Below are 19,653 nucleotides of genomic sequence, written 5' to 3' on the forward strand. Positions count from 1 at the left end.
CCATGGTAACCATCAGGAGCATGGTTTGAGGTATTGGATTGGATCGGATCGGTATCCGCCGAGACCTCCCGATACCGATCTGATCCAGTTGTATGGACAGGGGTAAAAATGTGAAAAATTAGTCCCGAGTTTGGGCGATCCCGATCTGTATCGGCCGATCCGATCCTGATCCGATCCGAGAGAAATGTCAGTATAGATCCAAACTGTTTATTTTGTGAGAAGGGTATAAAATAATCTTTGCAAGGGTAGCATAGCAATCTTTTTCCTTAATAAAAAAGTAATGTTTTTTAATGGAATGAAAGCATATAAATTAAGATTAAAAAAAAAAGTAGAATCCCATACAGACTCCATTATTAGTCTTTCATGGTTTAATGCTACTGGCTAACCCATAAGCTAGATCAACATAATTCCTACTAATATGAAAGAAAAAAAACCATTTAATTGAATGGGTTGATGTCTACTGCAGCGCAGCCTTCGTCCAAACACATGGGCTGGGTATTCAGGGGGCAAGGTGATCTTTTTGCCTGCCCCAATGTTTCTGAATTTAAACATTTTTAGCCAAGACGTATGCACAAGGTAACCCCATCACCAATAGAAATTTGGGATAGTTCTATACGGGGATCAGAAGCCAAGTAGGTATTTAAATCCATGATAGCCTTTCTAAAATTCTTGAAAATCTCAGGGGCATCACCCTCTTTATCAACAGCAACTGATCCACACCATAGTGTGTTATCATAAGCAATAACTCCTCCAATCTTCACCAGCTTCATCAATTGTTCATGGTAATAATATGTAATTAGGTTTGTCAGCATCAACAAATGCAAAGTCGAACAACTCCATTCCATTGTTGTTCAGCATTTCATCTAAAACTGTTAGACCATTTGAATTTATAAAGTTGATTTTGTGATCCACACCAGCTTTTTGTATGAAGGGCAAACCGGTCTCATAGGCCTCTCTATTCTTATCGATTGCTGTTATCTGCCAAAACATAAATTAATTAAGAAAATGAAATTGGAAGCAAATTAGCTAGGTATGGCTATAAAGTCATACAACTGTTAGAAAAAACAACGACGATTTTACAGATGAAAGCAAAGAGAAAGAGAAATCACACACATAAAAGATAAGATTTTACGTGATTCACCCTGAAGAAAGAAGGCTACATCCATGGTCGACGGCAGAGCGATAATACAAATCCACTATTTCTGTGAAGCAAATACAAACTCTCACTCACTTCTCTCAAAGAGATAGCTACAATATATAGGAATACTCTAACCCAAAAAGTACAAAATTGTCCCTAGAGACCCACCCTGTCTAGTTCGAGATTTGAACCAAAATAGAGCGAAATACATATCAAATCGAAGATCTCGACAAACTCCAGAGGAGAAAGCGCCAAAGATGTATGCACTTTTCGGCTATTTAGGCGCGTTTCAAATAAGGCGAAATGGCCCACCAAATGAACAACACAACATTTTCTGGACTGAGATCAGGCTTCACCAATAACAACAACCAAGGTTCTAAATCTTGGTTTTGACCTTGGCCGAAATTTGATATTTTTTGGGCAAAACTCAAGATGTTCATGTGCTGGTAAAAAATGGAAACTAGGTTAGTTGAAATTGGTTAAGATTGATTGAAACTTGGTATTTTTTATCAAAACTAGTCGAAAATATGGGTTTGGTCTCGAAAACTTTGGAAATCTAGATATCTCAATCGAAATGAGATCTTGAACCATGCATACAACGAACACTTTGATCATGCATGCACTCACCTTAGCATCATTTGGCAATGCGAGAGCAGTAGTTAAGAGAGAGTAACCAGTGAAAACGCCAAGCTCCAATGTGTTCTTTGCATTTATGATTTTCAAAAGCATAGACAAGAACTGTCCTTCATCAGCTGGAACTAGCATGCCACTCCTGCAACATAAATTAAACCAATTTTTCTATTAAACCCAATGTGTTACAGGCCAATACAAATGTGAAACAATTTTAATCGATCCATGATGCATGAAGGGTGTAGAAAATCTGTCTAGTGTAGTTGGTGAGCTATGGTGCGCTTCATGCCCATGCTCACCAGGAGGTCTCGAGTTCGAATCTCCTGGTTGGTACACAAGTTTTAGGTTAGCTATCCGGGCTTACCAAATATCATGTAATTAGTTGTAGATTGTAATATTCTCTCAATATTTACTCTCCTAGTATTCTTCTTTCCTTGTTTTCTCTTGCTATGTATAAATTCATTCTAGTTTTTATGTATTCCTCCGCCTATTGTACATGACCAACTATTATATCTTTCACTTCAAACACGCTCTAGACATTAAAATGTCCTCAACGGTGGGCCCTGGTCAATGTCTAGAAACCTTCTTACTCTGGAACGCTAGATCTGCTAGTCACTGGCTATTTCACTGCACTAACTTCTGGATCCAGTTTCACACCTTCACTCTGTATCCCATGACCTCTTGCATGTCAAATTGGATCTTCAACTGGCCACGAAGGTGGAGCAATATGCTCATCCATGGCTCGCAGTATGGTGAACATCAACCATTCCTCCGTTGTAGGGTCCTAGCCCGTCGGGCTTCCGACCAGATGAACCGATTCCAGGCCCAACTAAGTCCGACCCTATAACTTGTAAACTTTACTATGGGCTTGGGCCCTGTTTGATTTATTGGACCCTATAAATCTTTTTATGACATTAACTTTCTGTTGGGCTGGGCCTGATATATTGGGTATATTCTTGTGATAATTTTTAGCTTAAATTTATGTCCTGGGACATGGGTCAGCACGATAATGTTCAAACGATTGGAATATTCATATTCAATTTTAATGGGAAAAGACAGAAAAAGGTGGCAAGATGGTACACCTCTATGTAAAATTAAAACAATCAGTTTTAATGTGCAGCATCGTTTAAAGCCCGTTTCTATTTATACAGGCACATAGCCCAGTTCTACACCATTAAAGGCCCGGTTAAGGCTTGATTATATTACCCGATTACAGCCAGAAGCCCGACCTGACCCAATAAAGCCCGACCAGGCTCAGCCCGAATACTTAAACGGGCTGTAAATACCGTGAGACCCAACTAGGCCCGTCCGAACCTGACCGGTTGACACCTCTAGTGGGAACTGATATGGTGTAATGTTAGAGAGATGAAAGTGAGGAAGAGAGAATTTTTATATTTATTTATGTTAATTAATATTTTAAAAAAATTTTATTTTCTTTTCTTTTCTCTTGGCAACCAAACACCAAGAATTTTCTCATTTCTTTTCTTTTGTTTTCTATCCATCTCTACACAACCAAACACAGCCTAATGAAACAACCTGACATCTTCTAGCGTCCCTTCATTCCCACATTCTCTAATTCCTAGAACATCCCAACCCCCTTTTATCTGTTCTCCCCTTCTTCTTGGGTTTCTCCATTTCTAATTCAAAACCATTTCCCCTTGGACCCAATTCCACCCAGGCGCATTCTAATGTTTAACCACCCAGTATCTCCAGGCCCATAAAATCTTCAAGGCCCATCCACCATGACAGATAATATTCATACCCCAGCCCAACCCCTTATATCTTTAACACACCGTGACCCGTAATTACCTCCCATTCACCATCTCTACTCCCCTCATTGTTGGCCCATCCTCCATAGTCCTTGGCCCAATCCACTCTAGGGCTGCAGAGAAAATTATCAATTTTATGTAAAATAACAATATAATAAAATGTATTATATCACTTATTATTTTCATATGTAATATATTATATAACAAAATGTGGGTGACGTTTAAAGTTTATAATATATATATTTTATAGTATAACTTAAAACAGGGTCGGTCTGGGCAGGGCCACACTTAGCCTGAGGCCTCAACCTTGACCCGACCTTGACTCAGGGCTAGAAATTTCAAGCCTTGACCCGCCCCTCAGGGCAAAATATCTCAGCCCAGACCCTATTCGGGGTCAGGGCGGACCAGGCGGGTTCGGGCCGACAGGGCCAAACTTGCACCCCTAATCTACTCTCCCATCATTACCTAAGGATACGATTGGAACAGACACCTGATGCCATGCCAAAAACCTCTCATCGCTTAAAGTTGTTGGAAATGAGGGTCTTCAAATCTCACTCTAAACGTGCTAGGCTTCTGCAACAGGATGAACACCACGCTTAGAGACTTGACTTACTATCTGGTATAGAGAATTTTTAACGGCTGGCCCCTCGGTGGATAGGGGAAAGTAGCCTCGCGGTGGATCATGAAGATTATTAGTTGGAATTGCCAGGGTCTATAGAGACCTCTGATATATTACTTTAGTGGCCCCTCGGTGGCTGGGGGATATTAGCCCCGTGAGAGATCAACATGGGAATGTCCTTTCCGATTTGAATTGATGTGGTTCTCCCACCCTACGTGCCTAAATCCCATTTTGATGTTTGATTCGAATACATATCGCGTGGGGTTTGATTCATAGCTTCGAATTAGAAAATTTTGGTTTTGAGCCGTGGTCACCAAGAAGGTTGACCATAGTTTTAAAAATCTGGCTAGACTGATAAAACCAAGTACATTTTTGGTCCCATTTGACCATAGAACTACTTTGGAGTAAGAACCAAATCAAACCATCCAATTTGAAAGGTATTTTGTAAACCATAAAAATGATAGATCCAATTTGATGGTTGTCTTTTTTTTTTTTTTAGGGTTTTTTATTTCATTTTTCAATTATGATTCAACCAATCAAAACTCGAAAGAGCTTTATTTTCAATTTGATGCCTTATCTGGTTTTAAAGACTATGATTCAGAAATGCACTACCAATCCTGTAGTGCTATTAATGGGCCAAGTTTGGACCTAGACAAGGTTGGCCCAAGTCTGGTACTGCATGGTTTGTTTTAGATCCAAGCATTTATTAGAATAATCACTTCTAATATATTGCCTAATTTAGAGATCTTGTTGGTGGATTTCATATATATATATATATATATATATATATATATATATATATTAGTAAAATCCTTTAAGCCATAATGTGAAGGACAAAGAAAGAAGAGGCGATCTCTATCTTCTATTCCTGATAAACAGTAGCAGCAAGCAGAAGGTTTAGAGATATTTCTTTTTATATCATATCTGCTTCGAGTGTGATCTTCATGATTCTTTCTCATCTTAGTTTGATTCTGGTTTTAATCAAAATCTTCTATTTTCGCCATTCCCATTCTGTCGTGTGTGCCCCAAACACAGCAGGGCGGTGAAAAGACCGTCTTACCCCTGCTCGAGCGTCTTGTCCTAATGGGGATAAGGCAGTCTTTTCCACCTTGCTATGCATGGGGGTGCACAGTAGTACCGGGCAGGCCGAAGTAGAGGATCCGGACTCCGTTTGCTTACTAACTTTTCTACAAAAAAAAAAAAACTTACTAACTTTATATTTATTGAAAAGTTAAATAATCACCCAAGTTCTAAAGAAAATTAAGACTTTTTCTCACTCTTTATTGGGCTCTAAGAGAAGTTAGAAATGATTCTTTCTTTATGGGGAAGATTCTAGATCCTTAAACCATATTTCTAGAGCCCTTAATATTGATTTTCATAGGATAAGAGCATTTATATTGTTTCAATAAGTGGTGGCCAAAGAATTATTAGCTAGGAGATTGGGCTTCAATATAAACAATGTCATTCTTATCTGTGATGGAAGTTGCATCAATGCATATGGTGGATCTTATCATTTTGTAATTAGCTATCCTCATAACTTTTATATGCAGGAGGAGGGAAAATAAAATCGGTGGAGAAGCAATCACCATCCTAAAGGGTTTAAAGTAGGTCTGTAAACGGATCGGATTCGACTCGAATACGGATCGGATGTAATCGGATTCGAATATTTCTTGGTCGAATTCGGATACCTCTAAACGGATTCGGATGGATTCGGATGCGGATCGAATTCGGTTTTTTCGACCATCCGTTTACACCTCTGTCTTGTGTAACCCGAACCTTCCTCCCCTAGTGGATACAATTCACTCTCAATCCATAGTTTTTAATCATGATTCTCTTTTCCTCATATTCTAGAACCTGTTGAATCTTCAAAAACCCTCAAGATCATTATTTACTTAATTTTTTATAATTAAGTATTCGGATTCGGATTTTTATCGAAGTATTCGGATTTTTTTTCCTGATATCTCTAAACGAATTCAGATGCTCCGAAAAGGATACGGATGTGGATCGAATTCGGATTTTCGATTATCCATTTACAACCCTAGTCTAAAGTTTGCTTTAGATGACCTTTCTAGGGAATTTAAAAAAAAAAAAAAAAATTTATTTTGATGCTCTTGGAGTTGTAGGGGGTATATCAGAAGTGTCTGTCAATAATGTGGACTAAAGGAATTTTATAATAGTTGAACACAATTGTAATATGAAAAAGGGCAAGAGATATCTACTTGGTCGCATGATCTCTACTCAAGCATTTGGGCCAATTGGTGAGCACGCCTGAGTATCTACTCAGGGGGCAGAGATGTCATCTCATGGTGCCTTATGAGAGGGCGTAGGAAACACCACCAAGTAGAGATCTTTTTCCCTATGAAAAATATATTTATTGTTTGTATGTTTCTTTTTTATTTTAATTTTGTTTTGAAAGGTTCTTTAATTTGTTTTTATTAAATATTTTTTTGGTTTTAATAGACGCATTTTATGCATTGTAGTTTTTTTTTTTTTTCACATGAAGTTCTATTAAAATTTTTTTTTCTCTTCTTAGATATTTGTTGGGTGAATGATTCAAATCACATAAATAAAAAAAAAACCAGAGCAAAAACATCGCACCAGCCACAAAAGCTGGACAAGGAAATATCCCAAACAAAAGAAACAAAACAATCTTTCGGATGAAACATCAAAATCAAGGGGAAGAAACGATTTGCAAAAGGGCTGACATGTCAAAAAATCAGGGAACAGATATGGTCTACCACAAATTAAGTTTCTCATTTCTTGGAACGAAGCTAGTACGGGACAAATCTTAAGCGGTAGCTTTGTCTAAAAGTATAGTCGCAATGGCCATCAGAATCATCATCTGATTCATGTTGCTTTGTAGATGCAGTAGAGTCATCTAGAAGGCAGCCTAAAGAAGGAAGCTGCCAATTAGGAATGCGAAGGAAAGGAGATTCCAAGATTGGATCCACGATGATATCACTTAGTATTGATTCTAACAGCCATGGTTTGAGGAATCGGTATCGGATCGGTTGATCCAGTCGATTCGTATCGATATCGGTCGATCCTTGACTGATCCCGTATCAATGGATTGATATAGACGAGTAAAAAAGGGGGGAAATATTTTTTTAATGAAAACAGAGCTGATCCAGACTGATACGGCCGATCAAAATGGGTATTAAATCAATATCGATAGAGATTGATACTGATACCGATACCGATACCGATTACTAAAAGGGGTCCCTTACTAAAACCCTGCCGACAGCTCCTCCGAAGAAGCAACAAAAGAACTATCAGCGTCATACTGAGGGGCCACTCCAGACTCTAGTGGGAAAAATGTCTCCCTCACACAACTTTCAGGCTCACATCAGAGCAAACCCTAGAAGCAGCTAGAAAAGGACCGGATATATTGGACTTGAGAAACCAGAGTTGAAAGTGCAACAATGACTTGTAAGACCCACTTTCTTCTATACTTGAGACTGTTCAAACCCCAGCTTTTCCTTCTCTTTATAACACTCTTTCCCTCCATGTCAAATACCAATGGGGTAGCTGGATGCTGGTTAAACAGAAGTGGCTCAACAATAATCATGGTTTTAGTGCACGGTATCGGAATGGGTATCGGTGACCTACAAGATCGGTACGATATTAATATGGTATCAGCTTGGATCGGTTGTATCAGACACAAATGCCCTTGAATTTTCTTAAAAAATGAGTTTACCCCTCATCCGTACAATGCTATTGATACGGTATCGACGACTAGCAAAACCGATATGTATCACCCAATACGGACGATACAATACCGATACTTAGAACCATGACCATAATAATCCCATTAAAAGGGGAAGTGGGCTTGTAATTTGTCTACTAAATGATTCTCCAGTATATCGAATTTTAAAATGCATGATTTTTTTTTTTTGGGAAATTTATACATACCACCCCTGAGGTTTGACGAAAGTATATTTTCACCCCTTAGTTTTGGAAAATTCTACGTACCCCCTGAGGTTTGCAAACGGTAACAAATAAACCCATTCCGTCAGTTCATGATTAACACTGTTAAAAATTAGACTTGACCTGACGGAATTACCCTTTTAAGAAAAACCCAAAAAAAAAAAAAACAAAAAAACAAAAACAAAACCTGCAACTCACCTTCCCCAAAATCGACTGGGGAAGATGAGTTGCAACCTGCTAAACCTCTTTTATTTTATTTGTCTTCTGTTTCTTTATAGTTTCTTTCTTCCTGATACATCCAATATTCACAGGGCCAATCAACGACCGCCACGTGTCATAGACGACCCGCCCCATAGCCAAGGGGAACGAACCGGAGTCCCAGCACCATTCGGGGGCGGCCACTACTCGGGAGCGGCCACACATCCGGGGCGCGGCCTCCTCACAGCCTCACCTAGGCGCGGCCTCACCCAGGCGCGGCCTCCTCATCAGGGGCGCTGCCTCACCCAGGCGCGGCCTCCTCACAGCCTCACCAGGGCGCGGCCTCCTCACAGCCTCACCCAGGCGCGGCCTCACCCAGGCGCGGCCTCACCCAGGCGCGGCCTCCTCACGGCCTCACCTAGGCGCGGCCTCACCCAGGCGAGGGCGCGGCCTCCTCACCAGGGGCGCGGCCTCACCCAGGCGCGGCCTCCTCACGGCCTCACCTAGCCGCGCCCGGCCTCACCCAGGCGCGGCCTCCTCACAGCCTCACCCAGGCGCGGCCTCACCCAGGCGCGGCCTCCTCACCAGGGGCGCGGCCTCACCCAGGCGCGGCCTCCTCACAGCCTCACCCAGGCGCGGCCTCCTCACCAGGGCGCGGCCTCACCCAGGCGCAGCATCATGGGCACCTGAGGTGGGGGCCACCCATCTACGACCCCGATCGTATCGCTAAGACTCATGTCACTACCAGGACTCTAGACCCTTAGAGGTCACGTCATCCAGACGGATTCAAGCACCAAGGACGTTATCACCACACGCGGATATCTATCCACCAAGGATCCTGATGCCACCAGGACACTCCCTCCCGCGGGGAGATGGCCAATCAGGATAGAGCCCCGTTACCCAGGGCCTCTATCCACTCAACGGCACAATCGTCAATCAAACGGGGACTCTCCACACCGCCATATGCTACTATAAAAGGCAAAGGTACACAACCCCATAAATGGAGATCTAAACTCATACTGAATAATCACTATTCATCTGTTTGCGCCAGGAGATCTAACTTTGGCATCGGAGAGCCCTAGGCCGGAACCACACCGGTTCTCTCTGATTGACCCCTTTGGTCCACTTGCAGGTGACGGCACTCGCAGGACCGCTCGACGATTTCTTGACGCAACACTTCCCTCCCCTGTTCCTCCTTCCTCTGTATGTGTGCGTTTGTGTTTTTGCTTGCTAACTAAGTAGAAGAGAAAGAGAAAGAGAAGAGAAGAGCAGAGGAGTTTAAGGAAAGAGAGTTATGGGTTTTGTGTGTATTCGATTTTTCTATTCTGGGTGGGTTTCATGTTGTGAAGTGTGGGTTTGGTTATTCTGTATGATGTTCCTTCTTAATTGGGTTATGGGGTTTCTCTGGAATTTTGGTTAGGGTTCTTATTCGATTTGATGGATTGGAGCTGGATTTGGGTTCATTTTGGCCAATTATGTACTCTATTTGGGATTATTACATATCGATTCTGCTGTATCATTGTGGTGGATGTCTTATTGACTTGATTGGGTTCTAGGGTTTCACAGCGCAGGATTTTTATCATTTTCTGCAGTGTCAATTCTTTAATTACTTGAATCTCTTCTGCTTCTGCCGATCAAAAAGAAAAAATTGGAAATGGTTTCAAATTAGTTGCAGATTTTAAGTATAATTCTTGTGATCATTTGTCGATGTTCTTGTATTTGACCATCATGTAATCTGCTGACGAATTCTCTGTATCTTTGTAGACGGTTGTTCCACTCAACACATGGATCCGCATCTCCAATTTCAAAATTGCTTACAATCTCCTTCGCCGGCCGGATGGCACTTTCAACCGCCACCTCGCCGAGTTTCTAGACCGTAAAGTCCCTGCAAACACCACCCCTGTTGACGGAGTCTTCTCTTTCGACGTCGTAATCGACAAAGCCACCAGTCTCGTCACCCGGGTTTACCGACCAGCACCAACCGATGCAGCTCAGCCGGGCATTATGGAACTCGAAAAGCCCCTTAGCACTGATGTCGTCCCTGTCATAATCTTCTTCCATGGAGGAAGCTTCGCTCACTCCTCCGCCAACAGTGCCATCTACGACACTCTTTGCAGGCGACTCGTCGGCATCTGTGATGCGGTAGTGGTCTCCGTAAACTACCGCCGTGCACCGGAAAACCGGTACCCTTGTGCTTATGATGATGGATGGGCAGCTCTCAAGTGGGTAAGCTCCAGGCCATGGCTACGGAGCGGGAAGGACTCTTAAGGTTCACGTGTACTTGTGTGGAGATTGCTCGGGGGTAACATGGTTTATAACGTCGCGATGAGGGGCATTGATACGGATACTAGTGTTTTTTGGGGGAAGATGAATTGCAGGTGTTTTTTCTTTTTTTGTAAGGGCAATTCTGTTAGGTCAAGTCTAATTTTTAACAGTGTTAGTCATGAATTGATGGAATAGGCATATTTGTTACCGTTTGCAAACCTCAGGGGGGTATGCAGAATTTTCCAAAACTGAGGGGTGAAAATATCCTTTCGTCAAACCTCAGGGGTGGTATGTGTAAATTTCCTTTTTTTTTTTTTTTTTGATGAAAGTGTAATCACACAAACCACACACCAATCTCAAAAGGTTAATCGATTTTTGGGACCGTGGAATGGCGGATATACACAACACACACCACATACTACACTCACAAACCCGATGTGGGACTAAACCCACACACCTTTTTCTTTTTTTGATGAAAGTGTAATCACACAAACCACACACCAATCCCAAAAGGTTAACCGACTTTTGGGACCGTGAAAATACATGATCTAAACACCGAGTTTGACGTCCTTTACCTCCATAGCTCCATGCTTAGAAGCTGGAGTGACATAAGAACCCATCAATAGGAAAATTATCCTCTCAGGTTTCTTGTACGGTACAGTTCTCTAATGCCTCTAATAAGAGGGGGTAGATCTCACCCAAGAAGTATGTTCGGGCAAGAGATAAGGTGGTCATTTTCGCCCCCATATGAGAGGGACCGTACAAACTATACTGGGCAAGGAACCTGAGAGGATAAAGATCCCCATCAACACTACCCTATCCGCCATGTAATACCTCCATGGCTCCATGCTTAGAAGCTGGAGTGACACAAGAGCCCATCAACACTACCCTATCCGCCATGTAATACCTCCATGGCTCCTAAGCTGGAGAGGAGCCCGATCCTACCCGCAATACCCTCTCCTTGTTTATTATTGGAATTACAAATTGAAACTGTTTTTATTCTTTATCTCCGGATTGAAAAAAAAATTAAAACTTTTATTTAGCTAAATGAACTGAACAAAACAAATACCAAAATATGTGTGCAAGGTTGTCAAATTAGAACCGGAATTGAAAACTGAATTCGGATCTGAACCAAATAGTTAAAATTGAATCAAACCAAACCAAATGGAATTTGGTTACCATCCGGGACTGGGATGCTCGAACCGAGCTCGGTTCGATTTGAATCTAGTTCTAGCATAGGAACCAAATTTGGGAACCAAGTTATTTTAGTATATTAATTACGGGAGAGGGATGAGTATGCTTGCAGTATATATTATGCTAGCACCCTATGTGTCTCTCTCTCTCTCTCTATTTTCCCCTTTGAAATGACTCCCTTACCCCCTCAAAGAGAGGAAAAGAGAGATAAACACCTAGGGTGCTAGCACGCATACGGTATTCCGCTAACATATCCAGCTTTTTCACATTAATTATAATACTAATACGAGAAAAAGAACGCCACCCGATCATGTATATGTGTTGTGGCGTGTACCTGCGCCCAGACATAGCCGGGTGCAAAATGACTAGCACACCCTTGCCTTTCCATGGGGGCGATGCTGATCATTTTGTGCCCGACTGTGTCTGGGCGCAGGTACACGCCACAACACACGACCGGGTGACATTCCTTTTCCTTACTAATATATTATAAATATTATTATTATTATATTGTATAATGCTATTAAATTATAGTATAATATTATAGCATTATACTATATATAGTATAAATTGAGTACAGGAACCAAACCGAACTGAATAGAAACAGAATTCTAGAATCGAATACGAACCAGAACGAACAGGTATGGGACAAGTATTGCTTTTTAGAGCCGAGGTAGGACTCGATTTGCCTCCAAATCACACCAACTCTCCTTGAAACCGAATCGAAACCAAACCAAATACACGGTTCCGGATCGATTTGCGCCCTTACACAAATGGTCTCTAGCTCTACCTTTAAAAAAAAAAACTCTCCCTGCATGATGTTTTTTAGTAACTAAAAAATAAAAAATAAAAAAAAAACATTTTTTTTAATGGAATTAAAACATATATATTAAACTAATAAAGGAAAATAAGTATAGTCTCATACAAACTCCATTATTACATGCCCAAAATAAAAACATTAAAGTGAAGTTATAAAAAGTTTTAGCGAAGGCGTCTGCACAAGGTAACACCATCACCAATAGAAATTTGAGATAATTCTATATTGGGATCAGAAGCCAAGTAGGTATTTAAATCCATGATAGCCCTTCTGTAAGTCTTGCCTTTCTCATGGGTTTTCTCTTCATCAACAGCAACTGATCCATACCATAGTGTGTTATCATAAGCAATAACTCCTCCAATCTTCACAAGCTTCATCAATCGTTCATGGTAATGGATGTAATTAGGTTTATCAGCATCAACAAATGCAAAATCGAACAACTCCATTCCATTGTTGTTCAGCATTTCATCTAAAACTGTTAGAGCATTTGAATTTATAAAGTTGATTTTGTGCTTCACACCAGCTTTTCTTATGAATGGCAAACCAGTCTCATAGGCCTCTCTATCCTTATCAATAGCTGTTATCTGCCCAATTAACCAGTTTCCAATCGGAATAAATAGTAGTAGGAAATGAAATTGGAAACAAATATTTAACACTTAGATGACGCATCCACTTACCTTGGCATCATTTGGAAGTGCGAGAGCAGTGGTCAAGAGAGAATAACCAGTGAAAACGCCGAGCTCCAATGTGTTCTTGGCATTTATGATCTTTAAAAGCATGGATAAAAACTGTCCTTCGTCAGCTGGAACAAGCATGTCGCTCCTGGAACAACATATTTATGTAAGTATATAGTCATATCCATATTGTTAGAAAAACAACGCCCAAAATGACATTTTTGCATAAGAAATTGTAAAATGAAAAAGAAAGCGCACACGCACAAGACAAGATTTATATGGTTCACCCCCAAGAAGGGAGGCTACGTCCATGGCAAATATACAAAAAACCCTCTCTACCCATCTCTCCCTGAAGTCCACTCAGTTCAAACCTGAACTGAAATAGGTTGAAATACATATCAAATCCAAGCTTTCGACGAACACTACAAGAGTCAGCACCTATGGCGTTGTTGTATGCATGGAATCAAAACTCGATCGAAACCTGTCGAAACTGCCGAGACAACTCGGTTTCGACAAGTTCCGAGACGAGTTGAGCATAAACTTTAAAATATCCCAAGTTTCGCAATGGTTTGCAAAACCGTCGAAACCAAGGCTGTTTTTAACTTTTTCAATGGATTTTCATGTTTTTCAATGGGTTTTGACGTTTTTCAATGGGTTTTCAATGGTTTTTGAAGAATAATAGTACACAGACGTGTCGTTTCTTCTTCTTGTACTTTCAAACCATTTGTCTTTTTCAATTTTTTGGTTTTCAAACTCTATGTCTTTTCTTCTTTTTACAAAAATGATTCCCTTACACTCCACTCAAAAGTTTTATTTTTTCTTTGGGAAAAAGTTCTCTGTCCGGGAGTGTGGCCTACGCCAGCACTCCCATGAGTCTATCTCTCTCCTTTCCATGTGAAAAGATACCTCTGCCCCCTTGTTTTAAGGAGGAGTGAGATAGACACATGGGAATGCTGGCGTAGGCCACACTCCCGTACATAAAATTGCTTCCCTTTTTCTTGTGTCATTTTACTTCACTTTACTAATTTACCAATGTGAAATCTGTTTTTAACTTCATTTCACTACAAACCAAATGGGTATTGTTGCGTCAAGAAATCGTCGAGCGGTCCTGCGAGTGCCGTCACCTGCAAGTGGACCAAAGGGGTCAATCAGAGAGAACCGGTGTGGTCCCGGCCTAGGGCTCTCCGATGCCAAAGTTAGATCTCCTGGCGCAAACAGATGAATAGTGATTATTCAGTATGAGTTTAGCTCTCCCTTATGGGGTTGTGTACCTTTGCCTTTTATAGTAGCATATGGCGGTGTGGAGAGTCCCCGTTTGATTGACGATTGTGCCGTTGAGTGGATAGAGGCCCTGGGTAACGGGGCTCTATCCTGATTGGCCATCTCCCCGCGGGAGGGAGTGTCCTGGTGGCATCAGGATCCTTGGTGGATAGATATCCGCGTGTGGTGATAACGTCCTTGGTGCTTGAATCCGTCTGGATGACGTGACCTCTAAGGGTCTAGAGTCCTGGTAGTGACATGAGTCTTAGCGATACGATCGGGGTCGTAGATGGGTGGCCCCCACCTCAGGTGCCCATGATGCTGCGCCTGGGTGAGGCCGCGCCCTGGTGAGGAGGCCGCGCCTGGGTGAGGCCGCGCCTGGTGAGGCTGTGAGGAGGCCGCGCCTGGGTGAGGCTGTGAGGAGGTCGCGCCTGGGTGAGGGTGTGAGGAGGCCGCGCCTGGGTGAGGCCGCGCCCCTGGTGAGGACGGGCCCCTGGTGAGGAGGCCGCGCCTGGGTGAGGCCGCGCCTAGGTGAGGCCGTGAGGAGGCCGCGCCTGGGTGAGGCCACGCCCCGGATGTGTGGCCGCGCCCGAGTAGTGGCCGCCCCCGAATGGTGCTGGGATTCCGGTTCGTTCCCCTTGGCTGTGGGGCGGGTCGTCTATGACACGTGGCGGTCGTTGATTGGCCCTGTGAATATTGGATGTATCATTTGCCCCCCACTCTCTTGGGATAGGATGTCCAAGAGAGTAGGTGTCTTTGCATAGTGAGGGGTCCGCTGCGATTAAACTTTCCTGTGGGGTTTGCCCGTAAATCCACTAATGAGGTAGGAGAGGTTGGGGGTTCAAACCTTACCTCCTACACTTTTTCTTTTTGTTTTTTGTGGGTATATGTTCCTTCCTGTCCCTTCTTCTTTCACTTCTCATTTCTCTTTCTTACTTTTTGTCTTCCCTTTTGCTCTCCTTTAATTCTCCCTTTTTGTCTTTTGTCCTCTTTTTGGTGCCAACCATGTGTTTGTTTTTGGGTCACCTCCACTAGTATCCACTTTGCTTGATTTTGGGGTCCTTGTGCTTGGGTTGTGTTCTCTTGGTGCCTTGGTTTGCTTGGAAAGCTTGAGTGGTGCTTGGCTTGAGTGCCTTGCCTCTTGTGACCTCTATTCCTTGGTTGTGCCTGGTGGTGTGGCTACGTCATCGCCGTGTGCTTGTCCTCCAGCGCGATCACCTTTTTTCTGAGGTACATCGATTCTAGCCCTCCTTTTTTCTTTTTTTTTCTTTTTTTTCTTTTTTTTGTGTGGGGTGTCTCCTCGAGGCCGGACTTGCGAGGTGTGGGCGCGGTGAGGCCGCGCCTGCTGGTGCGGCCACGGTGAGGCCGCGCCCCGCTGGTGTGGCCGCGGTGAGGCCGCGCCCGGAGGGAGTGGCCGCGGTGAGGCCGCGCCCGCGGGTGAGGCCGCGCCCGTCGGTGAGGCCGCGCCTGCTGGTGCGACCGAGGTGAGGCCACGCCTGCGGGTGTGGGCGCCTGGCGGTGCTAGGTGGCCATGCCTGGGTGTGGTCCACGCCTTGCCGGTGATGCCGCGCCTATGGTGGCCGCGGCGTGGGCGTGATGGACCCTCGCTCTTCTTCCCTATTCCTCCTCTTGTATGTGATGGATCTGCTGTTTATATTTTGCAGGTGACCTTCCTTTCCTTTTTCTTGCCAGCTTCAAGGAGATTGCTTTCTCGAGCAAGTAGTTCGTTCTCCTCTTGTCCTTCATGTCGTTCCCGGGTGACCTTGGCCCTGCTTCAGTCGGGGTTGGATCTTCAGAGGAGCGTTCCCCCGGATCGCCTTCTTCTGTGGGTACTCCGCCCTCTATACCCTCCCCTAGTGATACTAATGGACGAGTGGGACCTTCTAGTGTCTCCGGTCCCCGTAGGGATCGTCAGCCCTCTGGGGCGGCATCCTCAGCTGCCGGTCCTGCTGATAGGTTAGGCCCTGTTGCTAGCATCTTGTCACCCTCTGACTTGGTTTCCCTCTGTGAGGAGTTTCATATTCCCGCCGAGGTCATGTTGCGTGCTCCTGGGCCTAGCGAGTATGCCTTCTCTCATCGTGCGGGGGAGATCTGCCTCTACCGTTCATTTTTCCTCCAGGGCCTTCGCCTTCCTATCCCTCGCTTTGTCGAGTTGGTGTTAGAGCATTGGCACCTCACCCCTGGGCAAGTGTTGCCCAACTCTTGGAGGGTGATCTTGGGTTTCTATGTCTTCTTCGCCCGCCTGGGGAGTGCCGCCACTGTTCCCCTGTTCTCCCACTTTTATCTGTTGAAGAAGGGGAACCATGGATGTTATCACTTTGCTCGCCGCGTGCTCAAGGGGCCCTATGCCTCTGTGGAGCTTCTCACGGGGATCACTAGCAACGTGAAGTATTGGAGGGATCGCTTCTTTTTTGCCACGGTCCCCTGATGCCCACTACGGACCGTTAGGGAAGTTATTGACCTCAAGAGGGTCAATCAGGGGCTTAAGCTGAGTGATTTTGAGGGTGACTCCCTCAAGCTGTGCCTGGGTCGCGATCCGTTCTACGTCCAGGAGTTGGACTCGGAGGCCTTCCTGTCTCTCTGGAAGCTGAGTCCTGGTAAGAGCATTGTCTTTTGTACTTGATTGGCATGTTGGTATTTGAATGTATGTGTCATCTGATTGGTTGGCCGATCTATGCAGTGGATACGCGTCCGGACTTCACTTTGCTTCGCGGCAATCTGCGGAGGAAGGCCGCTTCTCAGGGTGGTCCATCTGCTGGAGTGACCGATGTTAGTGGTGCTTCTGCGCCTGTGGTTGTTGGAGCGAAGCGGAAGGGTGGACCAGGACATGCCCGCGTGATGAGCTCTGGCGTGCGGGTCCTCCTTCCCTGTACTTCTCCTGGTGACGGTGGCGTTCCAGGCTCTGTGCCTCTGCCTCCCTCTGTTGTTCCTTCTGATTCTTCTGTATTGCCCCTTTCCAAGGGGAAGGGTGTGAGTTCTTCGGGCGGTCCTGCCACTGATCTTCCCACGCTGGGTGAGTCCCTGGTGATCACCTTGGGCGTCTTGGAGGGCTCGACCTTGGCCGAGGCCGGCGTATCGCGGGAGTGGGTGGATAGGGGTAGGCTCCCTACGCGAGGATGGCCTTGCAGAGGCTTAGCGATGCTTGTCGGCCGACCCTCTACCATGACATGGCTTCGGTGAGTTATTCCTTTACTTGTCTCCTCATGTCCATTGCTCCATTTATTTTTACACTATTTTATCTCTTGCCATGTTGATTGTAGGTCCATCACCGTATTGCCGAGGCGGTGCTTGATCGGAGGGTCACGCTTCTCGTGAGGTGCGGATACAGCGCACCCTGCGTGACGTGGAGAGGGAGCTCCAGGGTCGGTCGATGCCCGTGAGAGGGCCGAGGCGACGCGCAGAGGGTGTCGGGAGCTCATGTGGCGTCGGGAAGCTCCTAGAGGTGTCCGAGGAGCTGCGTGTGACTCTCTTGGTGCGGCCGAGAGCTCGGCTAGGGTTCTTGCTTTGGAGGAGGAGCTTCATTCATTGAGGGGAAGGCATGAGGTGGAGTGGCATCTGCAGTGAGCGAGCCGTGTGGCTGAGTTCCATACATCCTCTGCGTTCTCGCCAGATCAGGCAGACTTCAGCCCGCCTATGAGGGAGGGGTCCGGGACTTAGCCGCTTGTGTCTGGAGGTGACCCCGACTATGACTTCTCTGTCTCGGGGTTCTCTCGAGTTTTCGCGCGCGCCGGTGCAACTGGGTGGAGAGCGCTCCGGTGTCGAGGTGGAGGCTGCCCGCCGAGGGGTGTCTGCTTGACGTCCTCCGAGGCGGACATGATGTCTCCAGCTGGGTCGGAGGTGACCCACCACTCTGTGATCCATTGACCTTACGGTCTTCCCGATCCTGTGGACGTCTCCACCTTTTTCCTTTTTTGAACTTGAATTGTAACTACTATGACTTTTCTATGTGATCGCTTTTGCTTTTCTTTGATTGCCTTGTCGCTTGGTGATTATTTGCGCGTTGATGCTCTCTGACCCTTTATAGTTAACGCCTTAGGCGTAGAGCCTCAATGGTTGCATGGTGCCTTAGGCATGAAGCCTCAGTGTTGGCATGTTGCCTTAGGCTTGAAGCCTCGGTGTTGGCATGTCGCCTTAGGCATGAAGCCTCAATGTTGGCATGTTGCCTTAGGCACGAAGCCTCAGTGTTGGCATATCGCCTTAGGCACGAAGCCTCGATGTTGGCATGTCGCCTTAGGCATGAAGCCTCAATGTTGGCATGTTGCCTTAGGCACGAAGCCTCAGTGTTGGCATGTTGCCTTAGGCACGAAGCCTCAGTGTTGGCATATCGCCTTAGGCACGAAGCCTCGATGTTGGCATATCGCCTTAGGCACGAAGCCTCGATGTTGGCATATCGCCTTAGGCACGAAGCCTCAGTGTTGGCATGTTGCCTTAGGCACGAAGCCTCAGTGTTGGCATGTTGCCTTAGGCACGAAGCCTCAGTGTTGGCATATCGCCTTAGGCACGAAGCCTCGATGTTGGCATATCGCCTTAGGCACGAAGCCTCAGTGTTGGCATGTTGCCTTAGGCACGAAGCCTCAATGTTGGCATATCGCCTTAGGCACGAAGCCTTAGTGTTGGAGTCTCGCCTTAGGCCTGAAGCCTCGATGTTGGCATGTTGCCTTAATGTAGTGGCCGTGATTCGATTGAGTGGTAGGAGAAGACAAGTATTCTTGCAACATTTCTTTATTTTGACTGAAATTCACATTGTCTTTGATGTCGTCTACTGCTACTCCTACTGCTACTGCTTCTGTTATCACTACCACTACTGCTATGCTTCTACTGGTAGTACTTCTTCAGATGTTCTGAGTTCCAGGTACGGTCTACCTTCTTGCCCCCTGGAGTCTTCAAGCGGTAAGTCCCTGGGCGTATCTGCTTGGAGACTATGTAGGGTCCTTCCCAGTTGGGTGACAGCTTCCCCGCCTTCTGTGGCTGCGATGCACTTGCCCTCCGTAGTACTAAATCTCCCTGGTGGAATAGCCTTTCCTTGACCCTGGCGTTATAGTACCTGGCAGTACGTTGCTAGTAGGCGACGTTCTTTAGTAGTGCTCTTTCGCGGACCTCATCTATAAAGTCTAGGTTCGCCCGCAGTCCGTCGACATAAGTGCGTTCATTGAAGTGCAGAACCC

At 45.1% G+C, this 19,653-nt stretch overlaps 1 protein-coding gene and 2 pseudogenes across 3 annotated transcripts in view; 1 reads left to right on the forward strand and 2 right to left on the reverse strand.

The window, feature by feature from the left end:
* LOC122664161 (putative caffeoyl-CoA O-methyltransferase At1g67980) overlaps nucleotides 1-19,653 on the reverse strand; it is a 54,233-nt gene that overhangs the window by 12,480 nt on the left and 22,100 nt on the right. The window contains exons 3-6 of one of the 3 annotated variants that reach the window (XM_043859859.1): nucleotides 13,232-13,376; nucleotides 12,719-13,138; nucleotides 6,715-6,728; nucleotides 386-423 (exon numbers count right to left, since the gene is read on the reverse strand). In XM_043859859.1, coding sequence (XP_043715794.1) covers nucleotides 12,719-13,138; nucleotides 13,232-13,376 — 565 coding nt within the window. In that variant the 3' untranslated portion in view covers nucleotides 386-423; nucleotides 6,715-6,728. Of the gene's footprint in view, nucleotides 1-385; nucleotides 433-6,714; nucleotides 6,729-12,709; nucleotides 13,139-13,231; nucleotides 13,377-19,653 lie in introns of those variants that run through there. The other 2 variants (XM_043859862.1, XM_043859861.1) reach the window with 2 other exon arrangements.
* LOC122664162 lies at nucleotides 391-4,935 on the reverse strand (annotated as a pseudogene).
* LOC122665787 lies at nucleotides 7,747-10,610 on the forward strand (annotated as a pseudogene).

Source organism: Telopea speciosissima, chromosome 6, assembly GCF_018873765.1.
Source record: "Telopea speciosissima isolate NSW1024214 ecotype Mountain lineage chromosome 6, Tspe_v1, whole genome shotgun sequence".
Taxonomy (NCBI): domain Eukaryota; kingdom Viridiplantae; phylum Streptophyta; class Magnoliopsida; order Proteales; family Proteaceae; genus Telopea; species Telopea speciosissima.